General features: G+C 37.8%; 2 protein-coding genes across 3 annotated transcripts; both read left to right on the top strand.

Annotated features, from left to right (window-relative positions):
* The first annotated feature begins 116 nt into the window (after positions 1-116).
* On the top strand, positions 117-9739 carry LOC116289569 (importin-7-like). The gene is made up of 7 exons (XM_089026275.1): positions 117-152; positions 307-357; positions 5059-5112; positions 5245-5315; positions 7250-7376; positions 8041-8157; positions 9385-9739. Exons 2-7 carry the CDS (start codon positions 330-332, stop codon positions 9471-9473), a joined length of 486 nt encoding a protein of 161 aa, XP_088882401.1. The 5' UTR covers positions 117-152; positions 307-329; the 3' UTR covers positions 9474-9739.
* Positions 9740-10560: 821 nt separating this feature from the next.
* On the top strand, positions 10561-24297 carry LOC148912947 (uncharacterized). Of its 2 annotated transcripts, XM_089026732.1 has the most exons (6): positions 10561-11217; positions 13273-13572; positions 19178-20795; positions 21204-21615; positions 21847-21907; positions 23080-24297. In XM_089026732.1, the coding sequence occupies exons 1-6, from the start codon at positions 10620-10622 to the stop codon at positions 23385-23387; spliced, it is 3297 nt and encodes a 1098-aa protein (XP_088882858.1). In that variant the 5' UTR covers positions 10561-10619; the 3' UTR covers positions 23388-24297. The 2 variants fall into 2 exon arrangements, with proteins under 2 accessions (XP_088882858.1, XP_088882859.1); XM_089026733.1 differs by lacking the exons at positions 21204-21615; positions 21847-21907; positions 23080-24297 and adding an exon at positions 20960-21188.
* Positions 24298-25012: the final 715 nt, after the last annotated feature.

Genomic DNA, 25012 nt, shown 5'->3' on the forward strand with positions numbered 1-25012 from the left:
CCTGTGCTCAGCTCAATCGATGCCCTTGAAGGAGCACTTCAAATGGGCGGATTGGCAAACAGATTGCAGTTCGTAAAGCGATTTTTTTTCTATGGGAATATCTGCCATAAATAATTTGTTTGCATTCTCTTCTCTTTACATCCAAATACCAGGTATCCCCACTACTTAGCTCTTCACAAAGTTTTACTTAAAATGGAATATTTTTTCTACGAAAGTCTTTGTTTTAAAATCGACGTCTGGAGAGAAAATCGATACAAAAGTTTTAAAAAATTTAAATAATTCAAAATTTGACTACATTTTTTATAGGTCTCTATGGTAGAAATGGTATTATGCCTGCGAAGATTGCATTCAAAGAAGGTAAGGACCACAAAAAAAAATATCCGTTTAAAAAATATTCGAAGTAAATTTCAACTTGAAGTTTAGAAATGGGTCATATGAGGTTTTTTAGGAGGGGAGGGGTGGCGTTGGGTAGTCTAACAAAGTCCAAATACTAATTGTATGAAACATAATCACCTAATTAAAGGTTGGGGAGAAAATAAGGTGAACAATGTAATGGTATTACACTCATCTTTCCGTTTGGGAGGGAGGTAGAAGGTGGAATGGGGAAAAGGCGGAGAGGACAAGAGGAATTTGTAAGTGAGACGGAGTGAAGGGATGGGAGGCGGGGTTGTTAAAGGTGAAGGGGGCAGGGGGGGGACGTCGGGGTATCCCTTCGTTTAAAAAATTCTTGGACTCGCATCACGTGTGGAGTTAAGTTGGTTAGATTTTCCCTCCAGTTTTCCTCCTGTATATCAGTTAGACTGTGCCCTGACTTAGACCAGCCCAGAGTTTTGTGTTTCACAGGGTTTGATCGATGAGTTAGGATGTGCCCTGAACTTGATCATCCCAGAGGTTGTTTCAAGGGTTTGACTGTGGTTCGGGTGTGCCCTGATTAGATCAGCCCAGAGGTTGGTTTCAAGGGTTTCAATATCTGTGAGTTAGCCGTGCCCTGACTTAAGTCAGCCAGAGGTTGTTCAGGTTTCAATCTGGAGTTAGCCATGCCCTGACTTATATCAGCCCAAGGTTGATTTTCGGTTCAATCTGTGAGTACATGCCATGCACTGACTTAGATCCCCAGAGGCTGGTTCACAGGTCAATCTGTGGTTATCCTGCCCTGCTTAGATCATCCCGAGGTGTTTCAGTTTCATCTTTGAGTTAGAGCCATGTGCACTTGACTTTATATCATCCCAAGGCTGTTTCAAGTGTTCAATCTGTGAGTTAAGCCCTGCCCTGACTTAGATCAGCCCAGATGTTGTTTTCAGGTTCACTCGTTGAGTTGTAGCTGTGCCGCTGACTTAGATCATCCCAGAGGTTGTTTCTCAGGGTTTAGCTGTGCCCTGACTTAGATCAGCCCAGAGGTTGTTTCAGCAGGGTTCAATCCTGTGAGTTGCCATGCCGACTTAGATCAGCAGCCCAGAGGTTGTTTTTCAGGGTTCATCTGTGAGTTAGCCATTGCAACTGACTTAGATCAGCCCAGATGTTGGTTTAAGGGTTTGATCTGTGAGTTAGCCATCCCTGACTTAGATCAGCCCGAGGTTGTTTCATGTTCAATCTGTGTGTTAGAGCTGACTGATTAGAGCATAAAGGGTTATTTTAATCTACTGTAGGAAACCTCTACATTCTCACGTGAGTCCATGAATCAAACCTGTGACTCCAGAAAAAAAAAAAAAAAGAAGAGATGTGAGTGTACTAGTACTGCTCCTGATAACTTAGAATACACACTTGTTAAGGAGTGGCTATCTATATCATTATCATGAAGCTTTCAGAGGCGGGGGGTATCTACATTGACAAAATTATTAGACTTTTATTGAGAATCAAACATTTGTTTTTGACGAAATAAAAAAGGACCGTACCTTGAGCTGCTAGTTTTTGTTTTGTAGAGTATGCAAGGACTTGGGACAATTTTATGAATAAGCCTACGTTGCTATGGTTTATGCCCCATCTTGGCTTGGACATAGAGACAGGAATGGAACTGCTTTGTCTCGTTGGTATGATGATATCTCTTCTGGCCTTTTCAATGGATTCCTGGAGAGATTCCGTATCATTTTTCATGCTGTGGTTTCTCTATTACTCTGTCTATCAGGTAGTAATAATAAAATGGAATGGGATAAATGGGTTATTAATGGGATGGGAGAATTGAAAGAAAATAAATATGGGAATAGCCCACTTCCGAGATATGCTTTGCTTGTCACACACAAAGGTTTCAGTATGAGGCTACATGCCAAATGCTCAGTCATTCGTGACAGGCGGTAAGAATAAATTTAATTTAGCACGTAACCTCATACTTGTGCGTGACAAAGCGAAGCATATCTCGGAAGTAGGCTATTGATTGGTCAGATAGAAAAAATGAGATGGAATTTTTTTCCTTTTTGCTATCAGGTTATGATGGTAAAATGGGATGGGATAATTGAGTTAATGGGATGAGAGAAAAAAAGGAAAAAGTATGTGAATGATTGGTCTAATGAAAATAAAGACTAGGAATGTTTTTACCTTTTTGCTATCAAGTTATAATCATTGTTAAAATGGGATGGGAAATTTAGCTAATGGGATGAGAGAAGTGAAAGAAAATAAATATTGGAATTGATTGTTCAGACGGAAAAAAAGATTTGGATTTTTATTTTCATATTGCTTTTAGGTTATAATGTTAAATTGTAATGGGAGATTGTGTTAATGGGATAGGAGACAGGGGAGGATTCAGGATTTTGTTCAGGGAGGGGTGCTACGCAGCAAGTTAAATGGAAGGAGTGAAAGAAAAAAGTATACACAAATTGATTGGTCTAATGAAAATAAGAGTAGAATTTTTTTCTATTTTGCTATCAATTTATAATTATGGTAAAATGTGATGGAAAATTTAGTTAATGGGATGGGAGACAGGGGCGGATCCAGGATATTTTTCAGGGAGGGGTGATTCACAGAAAGTTAACCCAGGGAGAGGTGCAGACTTAGAATCAAAGGGAAAAAACAGTATTGGTTGTCCTCAAAGTAATGACACAAAGTTGAAACAGGGAGGGGTGTGCATCCCCTGCACTCCTCCCCTGGATCGCCGCTGGGAGAAGTGAAAGAAAAAAAAGGAATGATGGTAATTGATTGGTCAGATGAAAGTAAATAGCATGGATTTTTTTTCTATTTAGCCATCAGGTTATAATCATGGTAAAATGTGATGGGAAATTGTGTTATTGCAATAGGAGAAGTGAAAGAAAAGAAAGAGTTTGATTGAACAGTTACAGTGAGGACACTCTAACCATGAACGCTTTGTGCTTTTTTACTACTTTTTTTAACATGCATCCCTTGAGTGAATCATTTAGAAATAAGTTATCTTTTGATCACATGGCATATTTGAGTTCAATCCTACTTTTTTAGAGGGTTTGAAGCAGTAAAAAGCTCAGAAAATAAAAATCTGAATAAAGTCAAGTGTTCATGGTTCAAATGTCTTCACTGTAAAAAAGAAATGGTGAGGAAATTAAAGAATGTTTAAGGGATATTTCGTAATACTTTTTAAATCTGTAATACCTTTTATACTCATTTATTTCATTGACCATCCAGGTTGGACAAACATTTTTGTGGTTTCAATGGTGAGATTTAGAATTTTTCTTTATATTCCAATTTTCTGATTTTATTTCTACGATTCTTCATTAATACTAAATGTTCAAAGAATAATTCTTTTTCCTTCTCTCTAGGGATATTTTATTGATGGAAGTAGGATTTTTAACTGTATTAGTTGCTCCTTTTGGTCATGTTCCCTCAAGGTACACTTAAAATGTGACTTCTAAATGCTTTGAAATTGGTTTTCAGTGAGAATTAATCCCCAAGGCAGATTTGGGTGGCATGGGTCGTGTAGTGGTTTACAGCTCGCCTCCACTGTGGTCCTTGTTCAAGCCCCTGCTCAGACTAGGTCATATGTGAGTTGAGTTTGTTTGATGTGTTGTTCTCTCCCTTGCCACGAGGGTTTTTCTCCAGGTTCTCTGGTTTTCCTCCCTCCATAAAAATCAACATGAGAGTTGAGTTTGTTTGATGTGTTGTTCTCTCCCTTGCCACGAGGGTTTTTTCTCCAGGTTCTCTGGTTTTCCTCCCTCCATATAAATCAACATGAGAGTCGAGTTTGTTTGATGTGTTGTTCTCTCTCTTGCCACGAGGGTTTTTCTCCAGGTTCTCTGGTTTATCTCCCTCCATAAAAATCGACATGAGAGTTGAGTGTTGTATATTGTAAATATATAATGTAGGGGTAGTGCGTGTGGAGTGAACCTTATGGAAGAGCCCCGTACAGGGAGTGGTAGTTGTATAATATAATATATCAAAATTTACTTCCACCATTCATTTGATAAATTGAAAAGGTACCAACTGATTATTTTTGACTGAAAAGACCCTGAAACAACCTCTGGGCTGAACTAAGTCAGGGCACATCTAACTCACAGAAAAAACCCTGAAACAACCTCTGGGCTGAACTAAGTCAGGGCACATCTAACTCACAGAAAAAACCCTGAAACAACCTCTGGGCTGATCTAAGTAAGGGCATGGCTAACTCACAGATAGAACCCTGAAACAACCTCTGGGCTTAACTAAGTCAGGGCACATCTAACTCACAAAAAAAACCTGAAACAACCTCTGGGCTGATCTAAGTAAGGGCATGGCTAACTCACAGATAGAACCCTGAAACAACCTCTGGGCTGAACTAAGTCAGGGCACATCTAACTCACAGAAAAATCCCTGGAACAACCTCTGGGCTGATATAAGTCAGGGCATGGCTAACTCACAGATCGAACCCTGAAACAACCTCTGGGCTGATCTAAGTCAGGGCATGGCTAACTCACAGATCGAACCCTGGAACAACCTTTGGGCTGAACTAAGTCAGGGCATGGCTAACTCACAGATCAAACCCTGAAACAACCTCTGGGCTGATCTAAGTCAGGGCATGGCTAACTCACAGATCAAACCCTGAAACAACCTCTGGGCTGACATGAAAAGAGTATCTTGATATTAGTAAGTTGTTTTTAATAGATGATTATTCCTTATTCACTTCAGACCGAGGAGGAGAAGAAGAAGATAGTGATGATGGGGATGAAGAATTTGAAGAAGGTAAACTGTACACACACAAGACGTTAAGTTAATTAATATGAATCAATACTGCAGTTTCAAGCTCGCAGTTGCTCAGAGGTAGCCTCGACTTTGTACAGAATATTTACATTTTTATTTTTATATGTTTTATAGATGAACTAGAAAGTGATGAAGATGAAATAAATGAAGATGAAGTGGAGTACATCGAGAACTTAGCAAAGAAGGTACAGTAAGCAAGGAAAATAAATTTTGTAGGACTAAGAGTCTGAGAAACTTTATGATGCAGTTACACCACAATAATACGCAAAACCTTCTAATAGATGTCTCTTTAGCTTAGGAAATAGAGGATATTACATGGGCGCGCGGAGATACGAATTTTATCTTCGAGTGTTCGATTGATATTTCAATTGAGTGAGATATCTAAATTGAACACGAGAAGATAAAATTCATATCTCCAAGCGGCCATGTAATGTTCTGTTTATTACATAGATATCGATGAAACTTAAATAAAACAAAAGCTCAAAAATTCTTTATTAAAATACGTTACTATGTCAACAGTGATATCTTCACATGTGAAAGATATGGTATCTTCCACTGGTGAAAGATATCAAGTTTTTGACACTAGAGAAAACCTGGTATTTCATCGATATCTATATAATAATAATGTTTCCCATTTCAGGTCACATAAAAAAATATTCCCTAGAGTGTCATATAGTATCATTTCTTTGTTTAATGGTTGCACATGAGAAAACACATGAATATGGATACAACTCAAACAAAGAATCTTATTCTCAAGACCACGTGTCATTTCCTAGAGTATCATTTCTTTGTTTAACAGTTGCACATGAGAAGACACATGAATATGGATACAACTCAAATAAAGAATCTTATTCTCAAGACCACGTGTCATTCCCTAGAGTATAATTTCTTTGTTTAACGGTTGTACATGAGAACACACATGAATATGAATACAACTCAAACAAAGAATCTTATTCTCAAGACCACGTGTCATTCCCTAGAGTATCATTTCTTTGTTTAACAGTTGCACATGAGAAGACACATGAATATGGATACAACTCTAACAAAGAGTCTTATTCTCAAGACCACGTGTCATTCCCTAGAGTATCATTTCTTTGTTTAACGGTTGCACATGAGAAGACACATGAATATGGATACAACTCAAACAAAGAATCTTATTCTCAAGACCACGTGTCATTCCCTAGAGTATCATTCCTTTGTTTAACGCTTGTACATGAGAAGACACATGAATATGGATACAACTCAAACAAAGAATCTTATTCTCAAGACCACGTGTCATTCCCCTTTGTTTAACGGTTGCACATGAGAAGACACATGAATATGGATACAACTCAAACAAAGAATCTTATTCTCAAGAGAATGACACGTAGTCTGGAATGGGAAAACGATGCACACAAGATGAAGGCGTCCATTCCACACAGAATTAAGAGTCGCTTTATTTTAATTGGCTGACAGCAGAGGTTTGCAGTTTTGGAATCAGAAAATCTTTCACTACTGTTATTCCGTCACTTCTTGAGTGATTTGTGGTGGTCTTTCGTTAATGTGTTGAAATTGAGGTTTGTTTTGGTATTATTCGAAGGAAACAACCCCTTCTTGTCAAACGAAAGACCTTGTGTAACGCTACCCGGGGGGTTAGAATATTTCATTGGCGTCACGGGACATGTGATGTTTGCGTTACAGCGTGACGCCATATTTGGTCAAGGCTTGTCATTCAGTCATTATTTGTTTCACTGTGATCCTTTCATTTTGATTTGTTTTCTCTTGATTTGTCTAGGAAATCGCACGATCTCGAGTACAATTCGGAATTTATAGGAACGAGTGATGTTTTGAAAGTTCTGAAAATTGGACGAGCTTTTAGGCGAGTTCAATTTGAGAACTTTCAAAACATCACGAGTTTCTATAAATTCCGAATTGTACGAGAAGATTGTGCGATTTTTCGTTTATAATACACTCAACAAAATTACGCAACTTAATTGGGACTCTTCAGAGTACAATTTGGGATTTAATTGTACTCCTCTTGTCCAATCAGAATCGAATAATTTTGTAGAGTGTATTATAAATTGTATTATAGCACAGGAAAAAAATGATTAAATGCAATTTTGATTTTTCGTTGATGTAGGCATCTGACCACCTTGCCGATGAAGATGAGGATGACGATGAAGAAGAGACACCCCTCGAAGGATACACAAAAGCAATAGATGAAGAAAGCATGGATGAATATATGGCATTTAAATCAACCCTATTAGGTAAAACTGCAATGCATGATGGGAAGACTTGGGATCAGGGCAGAACAAGACATTGCCTAGGGAAGGACACCCCTTCTACAACTTGTCTCCCAATGATCATTTATTTATTATAATTATTTCATTATTCTTAATAGAGTACAAACACTAAAAGTGTGCAACACTTTGCACTATTTAGAAGTAAATTGTACTAATTAAACAATAGAAAACAATAGGATTAGCATAATCTATCAGTATTTAGTGGTATTTATGTTACACACTTATAGTGTTTGTACTCTATCTCATTTATTTATTATTATTTATTGCCTCTCACCATTATAATCAATTTTATTAAACTCATTAATAATTCACGAGGAAAACACAACAAATCACGACTGTGAAGAGTTCTGTAAATCTGATACAAAACTGTGTTCATTTGCATAAACTTTAAGTTGGATTTTCTTGGCCAAATTCACTTTAATTTTGAAAATTTTAGCGAAACACAAAGGAACTAACCTAGACGTTTGATAAGTTATATACAGTATTCGTGTCCGTGTTGTATCAGATATACAATCACTCGGCTACGCCTCTGCTATATATGTATACTGTATATATTACTTGTGACCCAAGTTGCATGATTCGAAAATAATTTTATATCATGTGAATGATTTTCTCCATTTCATTGAAGCGCTTCAGTCACGTGACCCCCAATGGTATGCTGCCATGATGAATGCGCTGACCAAGGAACAAAATAACGAACTTCAGCAAGTGTTTATGATCGCTGATCAAAGAACTGCAGCAGCAGGTAAAATATGTCTAGCTTTTTTTACATACACATGAATGTAAGATAGACTTGAGTGTAAGATATATTGAATGTTACAAAGTGGCCGAACCTCTGTTAAGTGGTCACCCTTGGGAATGGGAATGTGTTAATTAGATCTTGAATAGAGGTTGGTTGCTAGATTAGGTATTAGTGGGGGAGGATGGAGGGTTCTCTCCTTGGAACGTTGATAACTGGCTGCTTCATAAGGCCCTTACAAGCAGTCCAAACATTTGACCCAACATTTATTTAACATTTTTTGGGTCAAATATTGTGACTGTTTTATCATGGTTTCCCAACAATTTTGGGTTAAAATGTTGGCTAAAAATGCTGGTTCAAATGCTGGGACCGTTTGTCAGGGCCTATAAAATTAGATACAAAAAACATGTATTTGAAACTTTTACAACTTGCTGCTTAATAGACTATTAGAAGTTGGCTTAAATTAATGAAAAAAATCCTTTTAAGTAGAGTGCATACCATATATCCGTGAACAACTTTGTAAGAAATTGCACAAATTTGTACAAATTTGCTAAACTTTGCACTAATTAGTACATTTTTCTTAGTTAACTTTTCACGGATGTATGGTATGCACTCTAAGACTTTAAGAGACTTGACAACTGGCTGCGGAGGTCGGCTGCATAAAAGTGGTGTTACCCGGGCCAACTTGCAACGTCGATTTTTCGCGCAACGCTGCTGCACGAAAAATCGTTGAGGTGTAACATAGCGCCGAGGACGATTTTTCGCGCAATATTTTACTCTGCAGCACGTTGCAAGTTTTTGATCTGGCTTCAAAAACTTGCAACGCAAGATGACGAATTTTCAGCAAATCCATGTGTGTAACATGTACATCGCCGATTTGACGCGCAACAAAATGGCGCCGACTGTAGAAGAAGTAAGTTGAAACAGTACAGCAACTGCAACAATTGTCTAAACCTAATGAAACGGATAAGATAAAACTTTTGTAGTTGATAAAAAATGATAAAAGCAAGAAAAGAAGAAGAAAGATAGCCGTGAGTGAGTTGGCAGCGCGTGGACTGATTCTAAAGTGAATGTTGCGCGAAAAGTTGTTCCCGTGTAACATGTCGCAAAAAATCGACAAACAAATGGCGCAATAGCGTTGCACGAAAAATCGGCGTTGCAAGTTGTCCCGTGTAACACCACCTTAAAAGGTACTTACGCCTCCGTAATACCTTTGTTTTTAATGTTTTTCAGAGTCGAAGCGTATTGAAGCACAAGGAGGATTCACTTTCCAGAACGTATCAGTCCCATCTTCATTTACCTTTGGTCAAAACTCGAGCTGAATAAAGTCATTATTATGACAGTAACAAACAATAGCTTGGTTACTTACAGGACAAGATGTAGAACATAAAAACCTGCTGGACACACTGCTTCAAAACCACAATAACCTTGTTTGACAGAATGAATTCCTAGGTTATTGACCAATTGTGAGGTCCCAATAGAGGGATACAATGCACACAAAAACCCGTGAAAAAAACCCCAACTAATTAGTGGTATAGACAACCATGGAATTTTTTACTGTTTCGTGCTAGAGACCGATCATTTTTTAGCTTGGGGGGGGGGGGGGGGGGGATCCAAAAAATTAAGGCTCGGGGGGGGGGGAGGCAGGCAAAAAAAAGGCCTCCACTTACACTTTTTTCTAGGTATGGCGAGGGGGGCAGCCAAAAAAACACTGGTTGATTCGGGGGGGGGGGCTGCTAGAAAATTATGAAGGGCCACCCTGTTTTCCACCAGTTCCCCCCACCCTCCCAGATAAAAGATGATCGGTTCCCTATTTAGTTCTAGTAATTTTTCGGGTTTTTAAACTGTTGTCCCTCGAGTTCACTTTTTTAAAGTCGGTAAAAAAAGGGACAAAATCCCTCTACCCCGACCGAGACCGAAAAGGTTTATTCAATAGAATCTTCATCATAAAAGAAATTTTGAACTTCAAGCTAAAGGCTCGTAAAGGCTGCTGAATTTTCAAACATTTAAAATTAATTTACTCAGTAATTTCACTAGAAAACAGCGAAATTACTAAATGAATCATTTTATAATATCGTGAATGTCGCGACCTAACTTCCGGTAGTCTGTAGATCCAGGTAATTGGGCTTCCTGTATTATTGGGGAATGGTGAAGACTAGGAACGAGGAAGAGACGTAGTCTTAAAATAACCCTAGTGGAACGTCATTTCTCTTTTTTTGTTTTTTTTTCTTGTTTTTTTTTGTGGGAGAAGAAAATTTTTCGATCAAACTGTTTGTGAGTCTGATTATTTCTAGACTTGTAGACTTAAAGAATAATGAGAATAAAGCTTTATAAACTATTCTCAAAAATGTCTCACGTTTTCTAGGAAATGAGTGCGCAATGAATTCTAGTATTGATTGAGTAGTGTGACCAATATGGCGTCGTAAAAGATAAAGAAATTGTGTTTCCTACTTAGAAAAAAGATCACGATGAGCAATTCTGTTAGCTCAGAGGATGTCTTTGGAAATTCAATTGCATGGAGTAACTACAGTAGACTTTCAAGGCTGTTAATATCTGGAGGAACCAGAGTTCTAAGAGAATTGTTTGATTCCTTTATTCCTCCAGAAAATCTAGCAAATGCTCTAGAAAAGAATCGTCATATTTTGGAAACGATGAAGGAGAGGAATCATCGTCGAACAGTGAACTATATGGGAATGTTTCCACCTGACTCTCATATTAGTTCAGATTCTTGGGATTTTTCGTTACTTTTTATAAGTCTTACAACTCTCTGCTCTTATCCGCAACGATTGTCTGCAGATCTGGTAAGACTGAAGCATTATAGAGATGTGCTTGCCCATCAAGTGGGGGGTATAACCGATGAGGAGTTTAAACGCATGTGGGAAAAAATCAAAAACGCTTTACTGAGGATCGTACGTTTTTATGCTCTTAGTTCCCAAGTAGCTTGGGAAAAAGCTATTGATGAACTTCTTACTACGCCTTTATCCGATGGCGATCAATCAGAGGAAGAAAAAACAAAAGAAGAGGTACTTATTCCATTCCCAGTAAAAGCTGAAGGTTACAGTTTAGGTAAGCTAAAATAGGCCTTAGCTATTATAATTTCATTGTTCATTATAAGAAAAGTGTGAATATATTAATAGCTCCACATGTGGAGATTTTTACTTTTGACAAGTACAATTCTAATAGTAAATCATTTGAAAGTCAAGTTCAAAGGGTTAATGAAGAACTAATAGCATCAGAGAAGCAGATTTACCATCATGCATTACAGACCCCAAAGACATTGAGTTAGATCAATTAAACATGATGCATAACTTTTGATGGTCCAGCTTTGGTACAAACAGCCCTATATATAGTCCCTCTCACAATACAAAATAGACCCTTCAATGGTTTTTTCAACTTTTTACATGAATGGGTCACATTGACCAATTAGAAATCTTATACTTGACACAATGACTCCCTACTAGACACTGTTTAAGACCCTATAGCACTTGTGGGACCCACTGAGTGTAGTCCTCGTGCATGTGTTCAACCCCTTTTTCGATTGCATGTCACCTCTTTGCGGCCATGTTGTTGCTTTTTAACAAAAGACTTCTCATTAGCATCCATTTTAACGGCACCAAGATGGCCGCCATGTTTTTGTCTTTTGACTCTCTTGGGAATGCTTGCAACCCATCAATTATTGTGACTTTATAAGTCTTGGCATTCCAGAGCTAGTAGTGCACAGGTAACAAAGAAATTTCATATTCAGGATTTTCTAGAGTACTGCATGGTAATCGACTCCATGACTCTTTGAAAGGTTAACCAAAGAGAACTATATATATTGATTGATGTTTCTCTGTAATCATAATATTAAAACTCATAATAAGCTTATTAAAAAAACTTATTTTACAACCAATTCACTCCCCATAGGGGGCTCTTCTGTGAGGTTCCCTCCACATGCACTACTACTACATTCTATATTTACAACACATAACACTCATCTCACATGCTGATTTTTATTACAAAGTAAGCATATGGCATGCCATTACTTATAATAATACTTCTCCAACTAATTAAAGTGAAGTCATTAAACCCGTGAAATGTATATTAGACTAATACACATTAGTAGACCCTAATTCCATTGTTTTCTTTTGTGTCTATTTGACTAGAGTTAAGTAATTAAACCCGTGCAATAGATATTAGACTAATACACATTAGTAGACCCTAATCCCATTGTTTTCTTTTGTGTCTATTTGACTAGAGTTAAGTCATTAAAGTGCCTATCACCCTTCTGACGATATTCTCAGTATTGACTCTACATGGGGTAAGATGTTGAATAACCCGAAAAAATTACATAGTTTGAGTGCGGCATCTTGAAGTTATAAAGGCTTTTCCACGCCATATGCTAATGCTGTGACGTATGCGGAGTAATCATTTAATATACAAAACACTACTGGTACAGATAAATTAAATTTGAAATACGTCATTGTGTTCCCCATTACTCTTATAGAAATGATTGCAAGTTAGTTTTCCCATAGAAGCCGGTGTTTCGAATTACGAGGAACAACAAATAACCATAAATGCCTTCTCATACGTCACAGCATTAGCATATGACATGAAAAAACCTTCATAACTTCAAGAAGCCGCACTCAAACTACGTAATTTTTTCGGGTTATTCAACATCTTACCCCATGTAGAATCAATACTGAGAATATTGTCAGAAGGGTGATAGGCACTTTAAACCTGTGCAATAGATATTAGACTAATACACTTTAGTAGACCCTAATTCCATTGTTTTCTTTTGTGTCTATTTGATTATTACACGTTGACTAATAATTTTTATTTCACGGGTTATGCCTTTATTCTATTGATTCAGAGTTAATTAAGTCACTAATAGGAGGCTATTTGCAAGACATAATCACATGACTGTTACTGACTTCAAAACAATTTGGTTCTTACTTATTTTAAAGAGCTTTTGCTGGATTACTAATGTCATCACCAAAGGCATTTCCAGAATTCTATTACCAAAATCTTAAAGTTATTAAAAATATCTTTGTGAAATCATCACTTCAGTGCTCTAATTGTATATTAAGGACAGTGATTGATTTTGATTACACTCTGATGTTAATTCATTTCATGATGAAGCAGGAGCAGGAGTAGGAGCAGGAGCAGGAGCAGGAGCAGGAGCAGGAGCAGGAGCAGGAGCAGGAGCAGGAGCAGGAGCAGGAGCAGGAGCAGGAGCAGGAGCAGGAGCAGGAGCAGGAGCAGGAGCAGGAGCAAAAGCAGCTACAACAACACCTCCTGAGATTCTTGCCAGTAGTTCTGAGGCCTTGAAAGCTTACAAAGAAGCCCTTACAAGGGGTAAAACAAAAAATAGGCGTGTGCTGGTAACAGTAGTAGGACCACCCCGTGCAGGAAAGACAAGCCTGTTGAAATCTTTAAAAGGTAATGACAGATTACCATTGATTTTTTTCAAAGAGGGGATATCTTAGAAATAAGGCATGGATAAAAAGTGTGATTTGTTGTGTGAGGGAACGATTTATTTATTCATCTATTCATCTATTCATCTATTCATCTATTCATCTATTCATCTATTCATCTATTCATCTATTCATTTATTCATTCATTCATTCATTCATTTATTCATTCATTCATTCATTCATTCATTTATTCATTTATTCATTTATTCATTTATTCATTTATTCATTTATTCATTCATTCATTCATTCATTCATTCATTTATTCATTCATTCATTCATTCATTCATTCATTCATTCTTAGATTCATCGTTGTTCCCTAGTGTAACATTTTTTCAACTTCACCTTCGTGCTAACCATAGCAATCAGAGCAGATGGAACCAAGGTGGTTTAGTAGTGTGTTGGCCCCTCTCATACCCTTATATGGTGGGCTGATCAACTGTTTTTAATTGCCAGAGAAGGAAGGAAAATAAGCAAAAAAAGTTACAAAAGGGAACATGTTCGTGGATTCAACAAAGAAAAAACCTCAGAAATCCAAAACAAGATCAATATTCAATAAAGACAAAGCCTTAATAATGTTATCTTGCCGCCAAGAATCCACTCAAGTTTTAATTTTCGTTAAAAAATCGACCAAAATTTTGAGGTGTTCTTATATGACTGATGAGGTCGAGTATGGTTGAGAAATTTCACAAGACACGTAAAAACTACCTTACTTACAAAAAGTATCCAAAACATACCTTATCGTAAATATTTTCTTTTGATTTTTATGGAGTATATAGACCAATAGTATCTATAAAATCTGCTCAAGTTTCAAAGCAAATAGCTAAAGTGTCTTAAAGTTATGGGATATTTTGTGTAAGGATGCAAAAAACAAGGGTTTGCGCAAATTCGTAAATTTTTTGCTTTCGTGCGATTCACTGTAGTTTACTACGAAGTACACGGTTAACTGCCAACTCTTGTGTGAGCAAGTATCACTGTATAATGCACAATTCCTGAAAAACTTACGAAGAAATTTTTAATATCAAAAGTGCTGTATTTTTTTTCTTCTCGACACATCTAAAGCGCAAATTTATGACAAAAGTTACAAAAGGGAACATATAGGGTACTATGGACAGAAAACATTTTTGGAAAACACAATACATTTTATTTAGGTTAATTCCTCATTATTTTTGAAAACTTGCCTTAAAACTTGAATAAAAACTGAAAACAGTCATTTTTATAAACACAAATTAATGCTATCACCTGTTTACAAGAGGAGAACATGTTCTTAACTGGCTAAGAATAATATCTTAGCTGTTGATACCAAGCTATACATGCGAAAGCAGATCTATACCGATGTTTCAACTTTGAACGTATAATAGGCTTTTAAAAGGCGTTTGCCAAGTCTTTAAGTAACACAACAAGTTCTCTATAAACGTCAACCGAACAGTGTCAATATAAAACTAGCTATGAATGACTATTTATGTAAGCAGTTTAGACCTATATTTCATCTTTGGACGTACATACTAAGCTTTTAAAAAGGTTTTTACCAATGTAACACAAGAAGTTGTCTATAATGTCAACAGTGTCAATATGTATGCTCTCCCGGAGTAGTCAATCGATAAAAATCGATATCGATTTTGCCAATCGATAAATCGATAACAATCGATACCGCTGATTTGATTGATATCGATTGTATCTATCAATCGTTAAAAATCGAACTCACACTAAATTTTTGTATCGATTTTTATCGATTGATTGATTATATACATATCGATTTTTTTTCGATTTATGTCTTGAACAATTTCTATCGATGATCGTACGAGGGTCGTGTGGCTACGGATTTACACCACCGGCAATTACTCTTTCGTAACCATAGCTTGACACAAACTAGGAGTTTGTTAATTTTTTTTATCGATTTTAAACGATTTCCCATAAAAATCGATACAAATCAGCTGATTTCTATCGATTTTTATCGATTGACTACTACGGGATGCTCTTTAGATTCTCTTTTACCAATGCGAACGATCATATCATTTCTTTGTTCTTCGGACTCTTTCTTATTTTTGGCACTTACTTCTTATTCCTTTTTGTGTTAAGCGAAGACTTTGTTAATCGTCGACGCTCTGTTCGGATCTTGTCACATATTTGAAGAGCAGTGAACCCAGAAAGGTGACTCTTGGCTTCTGGATCTTCCTCGATGCGCTTCATCACTGAAGATTTTTCAATGGCAGCAGTAGTTGTGACGAGATCGTGAAACAGATTTACTATAGTAGTGGTCTGCGCATCTGAAAAGGCTCCTCCCTTGCGAGAGCTCCTTGTGAAAAGAGAAAGTGACGGCGCCAATTCGATGTCATTCATCAGACGCTCTACTCTGTCGTTTACGGTCTCCACTTCACTTGGAAGCTGAACACAGTTGTCATCACCAACGAACTTGATAAACAATGAACGGACTTTGTCACGCACTTTGGTATCTCTGATCTTCTTTAGAATGTTATTGTCTTTAATTCTGTCTCTTGTCTCTTCTAGAGAGATGCTTCTTTCCTCTATATTTTTCTTAAAGACTCTAACGAGCTCGTCTTCTTCTGCTTTTGTCCAAGCATGTCGATCAACAGGCGAGGTAGGTGTTCCCTCTTTCAAATCTGCATGTGCGCTTACATTTTCTTGTGCCATTTCTTCCCCCTTCTCCTTACAATCACTTTCTGCTTCGTTCGCTTCACCAGTAATGGATTGGCAGCTCTTGCCATTACGTGTATCTCTAGCTGATTTTCCTTTCCAGATATCTTGTAAGCTCTCTGATGTTTTGGCGGCATTTTTCTGCTTTTGTCTGATGAGGTAAAACTTCTCGGCTGTCTTCTGGTTGTGACTCATTAGATCAGCAAGTTTGCCTTTAAGATGAAAATGGTTTTCATGAACGACAGAAACAGCTGCTTTCCTGAAGGAAGCGGCATTTACCCTTTCTTTACGATTACCTGTACACTTCTGCCACAAAGAGTTAATTTGTGCTGAGACCATAGATGAAGACATCGCTTTTCCAGACCAACTTAGGAAAACGTGCTCATCCTTTCGACGTGAAGCTCCAGGAATATGGTTGCGCATGTGCACCACAAAGACAAGAACCCATTTGTTTAGTGTTTCACTTAGTACCACTGTGGCTGGACCATGCGCTTTTAAGGTCTTGTGATTGAAGACTGTCACCACATATGATCCCTTTTCTTTCTTGGCCTTACTCAGCTCTCCCATGGTCATACCAGACAATGGCCCAGCCCGGCATGCGTTGTTAATGCTAAGACTTGTTAAGAGGAAGTCACGAACAAGGCAATACTCTGATTGAGTCGGTGGGACATCACCAGTAGAACCAATGCTTTTTCCCAAGATTGATACTGCTTTACGTGCATTATCTGATTTTTCGAATGTCTGAATATCTGCAGGTGTTATTAGCTTCTCGAGATCCTCTATTTGCTTTTCCCAGCGACGCTGTGCAATAGGGCCATTGTATGAACTCATCCATTCATTAACTTGCTCTTTGACCTTCTGAGCATGTTCTTGATTTTGTACTATTTCACTTGGATTCTCTACTATCAGGAATCGTAGGAACTTTGACAAAAAACCAAGATAGCTTTTGCATGTACCAGGTTTTCTTTTCTTCTCCAGGGGAGTTAGCCATTTGTCACGAAGGTTTTTCATATCTAACAGAGAAGCAACAGTCCCTTGTACTGGGTCGACAGCACGTATTATTGCCGAGACTTGTGAACAGTATTTTCGGGATGTTTGAAGGTCTCTACGTCCTCCGTCAATCCCTTGAAGCCATGTTTTGAATCCTTCTAAGATTTTCTCTGTTGTTGCGTTGCTAGTAGCTGCAACTTGGCTGGAATCACTCAGCCCAGACTCCATCTCGTTTTCCTCCTCCTCTTCCCCAGACTCATCTTCCTCATCTTCTTCCTCTTCCTCGCTCTGTTCATCAGCAAACCACTCGGGATCTTGGAAATCGTCGACATAGCTGTCACTTTCACTAGAGGTATCTTCTTCGTGCATTGATGTTTGGTCTTTGACCTTTCTCTTTCTCAGAGCTGGTACGTTCTTTTCAATGGATGATGGTATGACATCTGAGTTCTCACTTTCCCCAGACGACTCATCGGCCACATTAGGACCTTTCATGATTCGTTTCGCTATATCTGATCTTTCTTGTGGTGTGAGCACAACGACAGAGCTTTCGGAACTAGTTGAACCAGCTGTAGAAACAATGTTCTCCTCCATCTCCTTCGTGTTAACCTCAAGTTCCTCAAGAGTGGCCGTTTGCAGATAGTGCTTATAACTGTCATCATTGCGGTTCATCTTGTGCTTTCCCTGAAGATGATTATGGAGTTTTCTCACAACGGCACTACATCCAGGGTACGGACACACTCTTCGTCTATGGATACGCGATTTTTCTTTTTTTGCTGACTTAGCGCGAAGATCAAACGTAGAAAGAACAGTTCTCGACTTTTCAACGTCCCATTTGTGTACATTTCGTAGATGTCTTGGTAGATGGACAATAGATTTAGAACAAACCGGACAAGGGTGAGATTTTCTTGATGTGCTCTTACTTTCCATCTTCTGCAGACCAACAGTTACTATAAATTAATGATTTAAAAATCGAAATGAAGCAGCAGTTTTGCTTACTTCTCTCTAACCTTCCCTCACATGTGTTACCAGATATTCTGGGCAGCCATGGGGGGCTCCCTTACAAATATCTGGAGCATTTCATCCGCATGATGTTGGGAAATATTAACTTACCTCGCGTAAGAAAAACCCTCTCATACGTACGAAGTTTTAGATACGAATTTGCATCAGCTATAGTTAAGACCATCTTTATTTAATGTGGGACCATATTCGATATTTCTTTAGCTATTTATAATGCACATTGATAGCTTTAATAATGGTAGCTAATAATAATACCTTCAAAAATAACAATTTTATTAAAATTTGAGAACTGATACTTTTATATTTCGCTATATGTTTGACTTGGTTAGCAAAGTGCATGCGCAAAGTTAAATCTCTCCTTTTTTTTGCATATAAAAAAGTATATTCATGCTATTTTTGCGAGATTTCAGGTAAAAGTAGCTTTTTTGAGTTTATTATAGGAACCTCATCAATGTGAACAACTAAGGTTACAAAAGGGTACGCTTGATCTCTTTTGTAACCTTTGGGGGTTACAAAAGGGAACCAAAAAGTTACATTAGGGAACAATGTTCCCTTTTGCACCCATGGCAAGGTTACATTAGGGAACACGAAGTTACATTAGGGAACATTGTTCCCTTTTGTAACCGTAACAGGGTTACAAAAGGGATCAAAAGTTACAAAAGGGACCGTTTCAAGTTACAAAAGGGAACATGAATCTAATCATTCATTCATTCATTCATTCATTCATTCATTCATTCATTCATTCATTCATTCATTCATTCATTCATTCATTCATTCATTCATTCATTTATTCATTTATTCATTTATTCATTTATTCATTTATTCATTTATTCATTTATTCATTTATTCATTTATTCATTTATTCATTTATTCATTTATATGTTTGTTTATTTGCTTGTTTATTTTTGAAGGAGAGGACTTCGATGCTTCTGAAGATAGCACTACTGGAGTTGTAATTCAAAAGGCCTTTTGCATACCGCAAGATAGTTTTTGGCTTGAGGAAGATGATAGTAAAAATGATTTGTTAAATAATCGCATTGTTGAATGTATGGCTCAGAACCTCGAAAATAATCAGACAAGAGAAGGCAAACTAGTCGCTGAGACTGCTACCAATTATCAAGCGGTTGCCGACCATCATGCAAATCAACAAGGTTTAGAACATGAAGAACCTGAAATTGGAGAATCAGTAAAAGAAAGTACAAGCGGGTTACAAGAATCAATCTTTAATGAACTAGCACAAATTCCAAAAGAAATACGATATTTACTTGAAAAACGCATCAGGGACAAGACGGGCGGCCAGAGAACAAACGAAAACGAAATCTCCTTAAAAACACTTGATTTTGCTGGACAGCAAATTTACGAAGTCATTCTCCCGTTATTTATATCTTCAAAGTCAATCTATATATTGGTTCATAGCTTAGAAAATGACCTTCGTTCGGATGCGCAGCCAAAGGTAAAGCATGGCAACTCAGAAAGGAAACTCAAAAATCCTTTTAAAATGACATATTTGGACGCTCAAGAGTTTTGGCTTTCTTGTATTTCATCGTATACGAACTTGAAAAAGGAAGTTGACTCTGTTGACTACAGAACCCAAGTGGCATTGCCACCAGTATTTGTAGTTTGCACTCATGCAGATGTATGTAATCAAGACCCGAAGAAAGTTGCTCGAGAATTGTGTGAGTTTTTGACTCGCCCTGAAAACCCCTATGGCAAGCACGTTGTACCAAATGTCTACACCGTTGATAACAAATTATCAGGAAACAAAGAAGTACAAGATGAATCTGCCAAAAGATTGAAGACGGATGTTGAAGAACTATCTAAATTGCTTCCCCAAGTAAATGAAGATATTCCAGTCAGCTGGCTGCGATTTGAGGAGGAGCTTTCAAGACTTGTAGAGAAAGAGCAGAAGAAGTATGTTGATTTGGAAGAAGCTATGAGGATCGCTACCCAATGCAACGTCAACACACACACAAAATCCATCGAGTTTACGACACTGTTAAACTACCTGCATGACTTAAAGACAATCATTTACTTTGAAGAAACAAGAACAGTATTCATCGATACGCAGTGGTTGGTTGATATGTTTGTTAAGGTCATCACAGTCATGCCATTTGAAGAATGGAAGGCGTATGCTGCTTATTGGAGAAAACTGGAAAACGAGGGTATTTTACAACGAGCTCTAGTAGAGCATGTGTGGAGTGACATAGCAAGTGATGGGCAAAACACAGTTGACTCTTTGCTTCTGATCATGGAGAAGTTCTCACTGATTTGTCCGTGGAAGCTGAATGAAGAACAAGTGTACCTTGTTCCTTGCATGTTGTGTAACAGCAAGGGAACTGAGAACATCGAAAAGCTGCTAGCTGAACAGAAATCTTCAACAGTGGTCATTCGTTTCAAAAGTGTTCACTTGCCTATTGGCATCTTTCCAAGGTTGTTGGTAGCTCTTGCTGAACATGGCAAGAAGGAATGGCCAAAAGTAAGTCAAGGCAAGAAGGAATGTCTACCAAAGCTTCGCCCGAACTTTTGCAGGTATATTTAATACAATTCATTTATTTTGTAGAAATACATGATAAATATTTTCCTTTGCTTTCGTCACGTGTATGGGTGTTTGCATTCTTTATTTGCTTGTTAATTTGCTTGTTTGCTTTCGTACTTATTCACTTGCATTGCTTATCGTTTGCGTGGTGGCATAGGTACAAGACAGAGTGTATTGGGGGTTCATTCCTTGGCTTTGCGGAAATTCGAGCATCACTTGTCAGGCAATTCTCTTCAGTCCTTGTCACCAAGCTATTTCTACAATTTTTCTACATTTTCTCGTAGCCTGGAACTTCGCTCTGTGATTGTCCCACGTTATGATGATGCAACAACAACTTAAAGAGAATTACATTGTCTGATTGATTCTTTGCTTGTATCATCTTATAATGCTTCATTTATTAGGATGTACAACGTTGGACAAGAAGGAAAGCTTGACATATGTCTTACCTCAGGGGTTCGAACCATATGCGTGACCGTCTACAACAAGAAAAACATTGATGGCGCATCAGTAACTAAGTTCTGTCAGTCCGTGCGAAAATTGCTTGATAAAATCTTTGCCGCCATGGAAAACACGTGTCCTCGAGTGGAAAACATGGCATTGGAGTATGGCATTCGTTGTCCAGTCTGTACAAAGTCGAAAATGAAATGCAGTTCTCATAAGACCAAGGGATGCAAAAGAGATTCATGTCTGCACTTTGTCAGAGAGGAAGAGTTGAAGCTTGGTGGAGCAGAATGTTATGAGGATGACACGAACCCAGACACCTTGATAAGAGAGGAGACATATTCACACTGGTTTCCCAAACCAAACAAGAGAGTAAGTAAATTATAAGTATTGATTGTTTGGGATTTACAAATTGAATCCGTTCGATAACTTATTGAACGGATGCAAGTTTGAAAATATCAATATGAAATTTAAAGGAGTTACAGTAATTTTATGCCATCTTTTTGTATCAACTAGAGTACAAGATTAACCCCCTATTTACCACCAACCCTTCCTTTTCTCCTTGTATTTGCATGTTTTTGATGTTATTGTATATCTTTGTAGTCCCATGTCCAGGTTGAAACTCAACAATTGGAAACGAACAGTCACGGCATTGGAGCAACAGGTTTGAAAACCTATCAAAGTATTTTTTTAATATGATATCTAAGCTTGACAAGCTGTCTTTAGAAGTAATTCTTAGATAGCGTGATAGATATGATATCTAAGCTTGACTAGCTGTCGTTAGAAGTAATTCTTAGATAGCGTGATAGATATGATATCTAAGCTTGACTAATTGTCTTTAGAAACTGATTGACCGACCCAACCACCCTTCTGACCCATCTATGTGGTCAACTGACTGACTTCTTTTTTTCTTCAAATATCGACACCCGGTGCCGGTTGGCTCAGTTGGTTGAGACCACGTCCTCACTATGCCGGATAAATTTGAATCCGCAACTTTATTTATCCGGTTAGGCCTTCCGTCCACACTAGTCCGGGCGAATCCAGAACAATTCTTCACCGAAAACGGAACTTTTCGAACACGGTCTCCAGAGTGGAACAATTTGAAAACGCCGGTTAGCCGTATTAGTGTGGACGGAGAACATTTCGTATCCGGAACTTTTCAAATACGATGACGTCATGATTGTCATGGGAACATGGCGGGAAGGCTAAAAATTCACCGCGGACTCAATTTCAGCTTCGATAGTGCTCAGATGTGCAGTGAAGCGTTTTTGCCGCCTCTGATTGGACTAGTGTGGACGCGAAATATTTTCTCCGTTTTCATGTGTGGACGCAAAACTTTTTTTTCGGTTTCGGTGGGAAAGTTGCGGATTCAAATTTATCCGGCATAGTGTGGACGGGGCCCGAGTCTGTGTGGGAGGTTGTAAGTTCCAATCCCCGCCGGCCGGACCATGCCACCCAGGGACTTAGAATAACTAAATAGAAAGTGCTGCCTTTTTGATTACATCTACAAACGGTTAGGCTTTCAAGTAGCTCAGATAGCCACTTTATCCTGTCTCTCCACACTTCATCTGCACATACCACATACATCTTCAAAGAACCACTGAGGACGTAAAGAAACCCGGGCAATCACAACCCTTAGTACCGACACCTTATACTAAATATCTCTCATGATTGTAAACGCCTTTGACTATTAAGGTGCTATATAAAACATAAATTGTTTTAAAAATCATTTCACTCGAGAGAATATTAAGTACTTCATATTCTCTTGTTTCGCTTCACAAAAATTGGACACTGGACATTTTTTAACAGATATCTTATCTGTACATCGTTTTACAGGTGCCATACGTAAAAAGAGACGGAAAATGGAAAGAAACCTTTTACTTACACCATTAGAAGAGGAGCTAGATGAACTTGCTGGAGAAATCATCAAAATTTGGCAACGTCTTGGTAGAAAACTTGGAGTGTGTAACAGTAAGATAGAAGAAATTTTAAGAGACGACATACGTTATCCAGAAATAAGAGAAAAGGCCTTCCAGATGCTTTTGTTTTGGAAGGAATCCAGTAAGAAACCATCATATCGTACTCTAGGTAATGCTTTAGTAAAATTAGGAAAGCGCAACCTTGCACAAAAGTATTGTCGGTGATATGATGTAACAGCTTGTTAGATGAAATCTTTGGTTTTCTGAGATATGTTTTGATTGCAAAGTAAAGTTTCTAGAGCAAGACGTAAAAGAACCACTGAGGACGTAAAGAAACCCTGGCAGTGACCACCCTCGGTGCCTACACTTCATACTAACAATCTCTCATGCTTGTAAATTGCACGAAAAGCAATCTGTCATTCACTTCTCAATGTAAAGCGCCTTTGATTATATTCATATAGAAAAGGGGGCTATATAAATTCATAAATCATCATCATCATCAGCAAGATGAATCAGATGAATCAGACACCGCATAACTGACATAAGCTACTTGTTCTTGAACAAGAAAAACGATTTAGAACGTAGCAAAATGTTTTTAATTAGTTTTCTATGGTAAAACACAAAAGTATCATAAAAATACAGTTTCATTCGCATCTATTAGTATTAATTTTATCCACTATTTGTGAAACTGGATCGTAATGTAATGATAATAATAACTTCATTTCGACTGCAAAAAATAGACCATGTGATACTGAGCACAACGTACTCGTATTAACCCATGAGTATGCAGATGAGAAACCATGGGTTTATTTTACTCAGCATTTTTGGTCACGGTTTGTTTCTTTTTTGGAAACATTTTTTGTTTCGGCCCTCAGGCCGAAACAGTCACTACATTCGGTTTGCCGGCCCATAATAGTCTTCATGCGTGTCGTTTATCTGTCAGAGTTTTGGACCTAATCCAATCATATGCAGTTTCCATCATAAGCAATGGGAAAATGTAAAACATTTCACCATGCGGAGTATTTCGGAGAGTTGCGGTGAATCTTCTCTGAGGTAGTTGTGTAGACTATATTATGCCCTTTCGCATGACGCCATTTTTTGGAAAAAAATATATTATTGATTAACCCTACAACAATGCGTATTTTATTCCTAAGTCAGTATCTAGGTCCAAGTCGCAAAGTAGGTAAGTTATTGAAAAGTTATCCAAAAGCTTTTGTGATTGTGCGGCAAATTAGGGCAATTTGCCAGTCTCAGCTGCCTGTGAGCATAAGTTGAGAAAACTGGTGAGTTTATCTGTGTAACTAACAGTTGATGCATATATATTTTGTGAAGCAAGCTTCAGGATATGTTGTAGCTTCGTGCGCTTCTGAGGACATGTTTTTGGTATCAGCTATTATTCAAACTAGGTCCTATAAACAAACAGTGCGTACTTTACAACTTTAAAGATAGAAGTCTAAAATCATCAGTTTTCATTTATTAATACTCTGATTTATAATATTGATTTCTTGGATTCGGTAATATTTTTGAAGCACCAAAAGATGGAAGTTTTTGAAGCACCAAAAGATGTAAATTTTGAGTAGATTGGTGACGGCGCACTGGTCAAAGACACGGCCTTTTATCTTTTCGTTCGAATTGGGACTTTCGCATTTTCTTCAAGCTATGATATAAGAGCTAAATACATTTACCATAAATGTCAATTACAAAGAGCAGAATGAAGGTTTAAAAAGTATCCTACATTCAACATAGCGCGTACAGTAATGCTCATGTGCCAAAATATTTTGCACCAAGTACTCTGCTCTCTGCGATACTCAATCATTGTTTATATCTATTGTCGGATCTCTCATTCTTTC

This window comes from Actinia tenebrosa, unplaced genomic scaffold, assembly GCF_029948245.1.
Source record: "Actinia tenebrosa isolate PJP-AT-01 unplaced genomic scaffold, QUT_ActTen_1.0 PGA_scaffold10__47_contigs__length_13832649, whole genome shotgun sequence".
Lineage (NCBI taxonomy): Eukaryota > Metazoa > Cnidaria > Anthozoa > Actiniaria > Actiniidae > Actinia > Actinia tenebrosa.

Coding starts and splice junctions, on each gene's coding strand:
- LOC116289569 (XM_089026275.1), top strand. CDS start 330: ATGCCTGCGAAGATTGCATTCAAAGAAG. Junction 358..5,058: donor GAAGATTGCATTCAAAGAAG/GTAAGGACCACA, acceptor TATTCACTTCAG/ACCGAGGAGGAGAAGAAGAA. Junction 5,113..5,244: donor GGATGAAGAATTTGAAGAAG/GTAAACTGTACA, acceptor TATGTTTTATAG/ATGAACTAGAAAGTGATGAA.
- LOC148912947 (XM_089026732.1), top strand. CDS start 10,620: ATGAGCAATTCTGTTAGCTCAGAGGATGTCTTTGGAAATTCAATTGCA. Junction 11,218..13,272: donor AGCTGAAGGTTACAGTTTAG/GTAAGCTAAAAT, acceptor TTCATGATGAAG/CAGGAGCAGGAGTAGGAGCA. Junction 21,908..23,079: donor TCACGGCATTGGAGCAACAG/GTTTGAAAACCT, acceptor ATCGTTTTACAG/GTGCCATACGTAAAAAGAGA.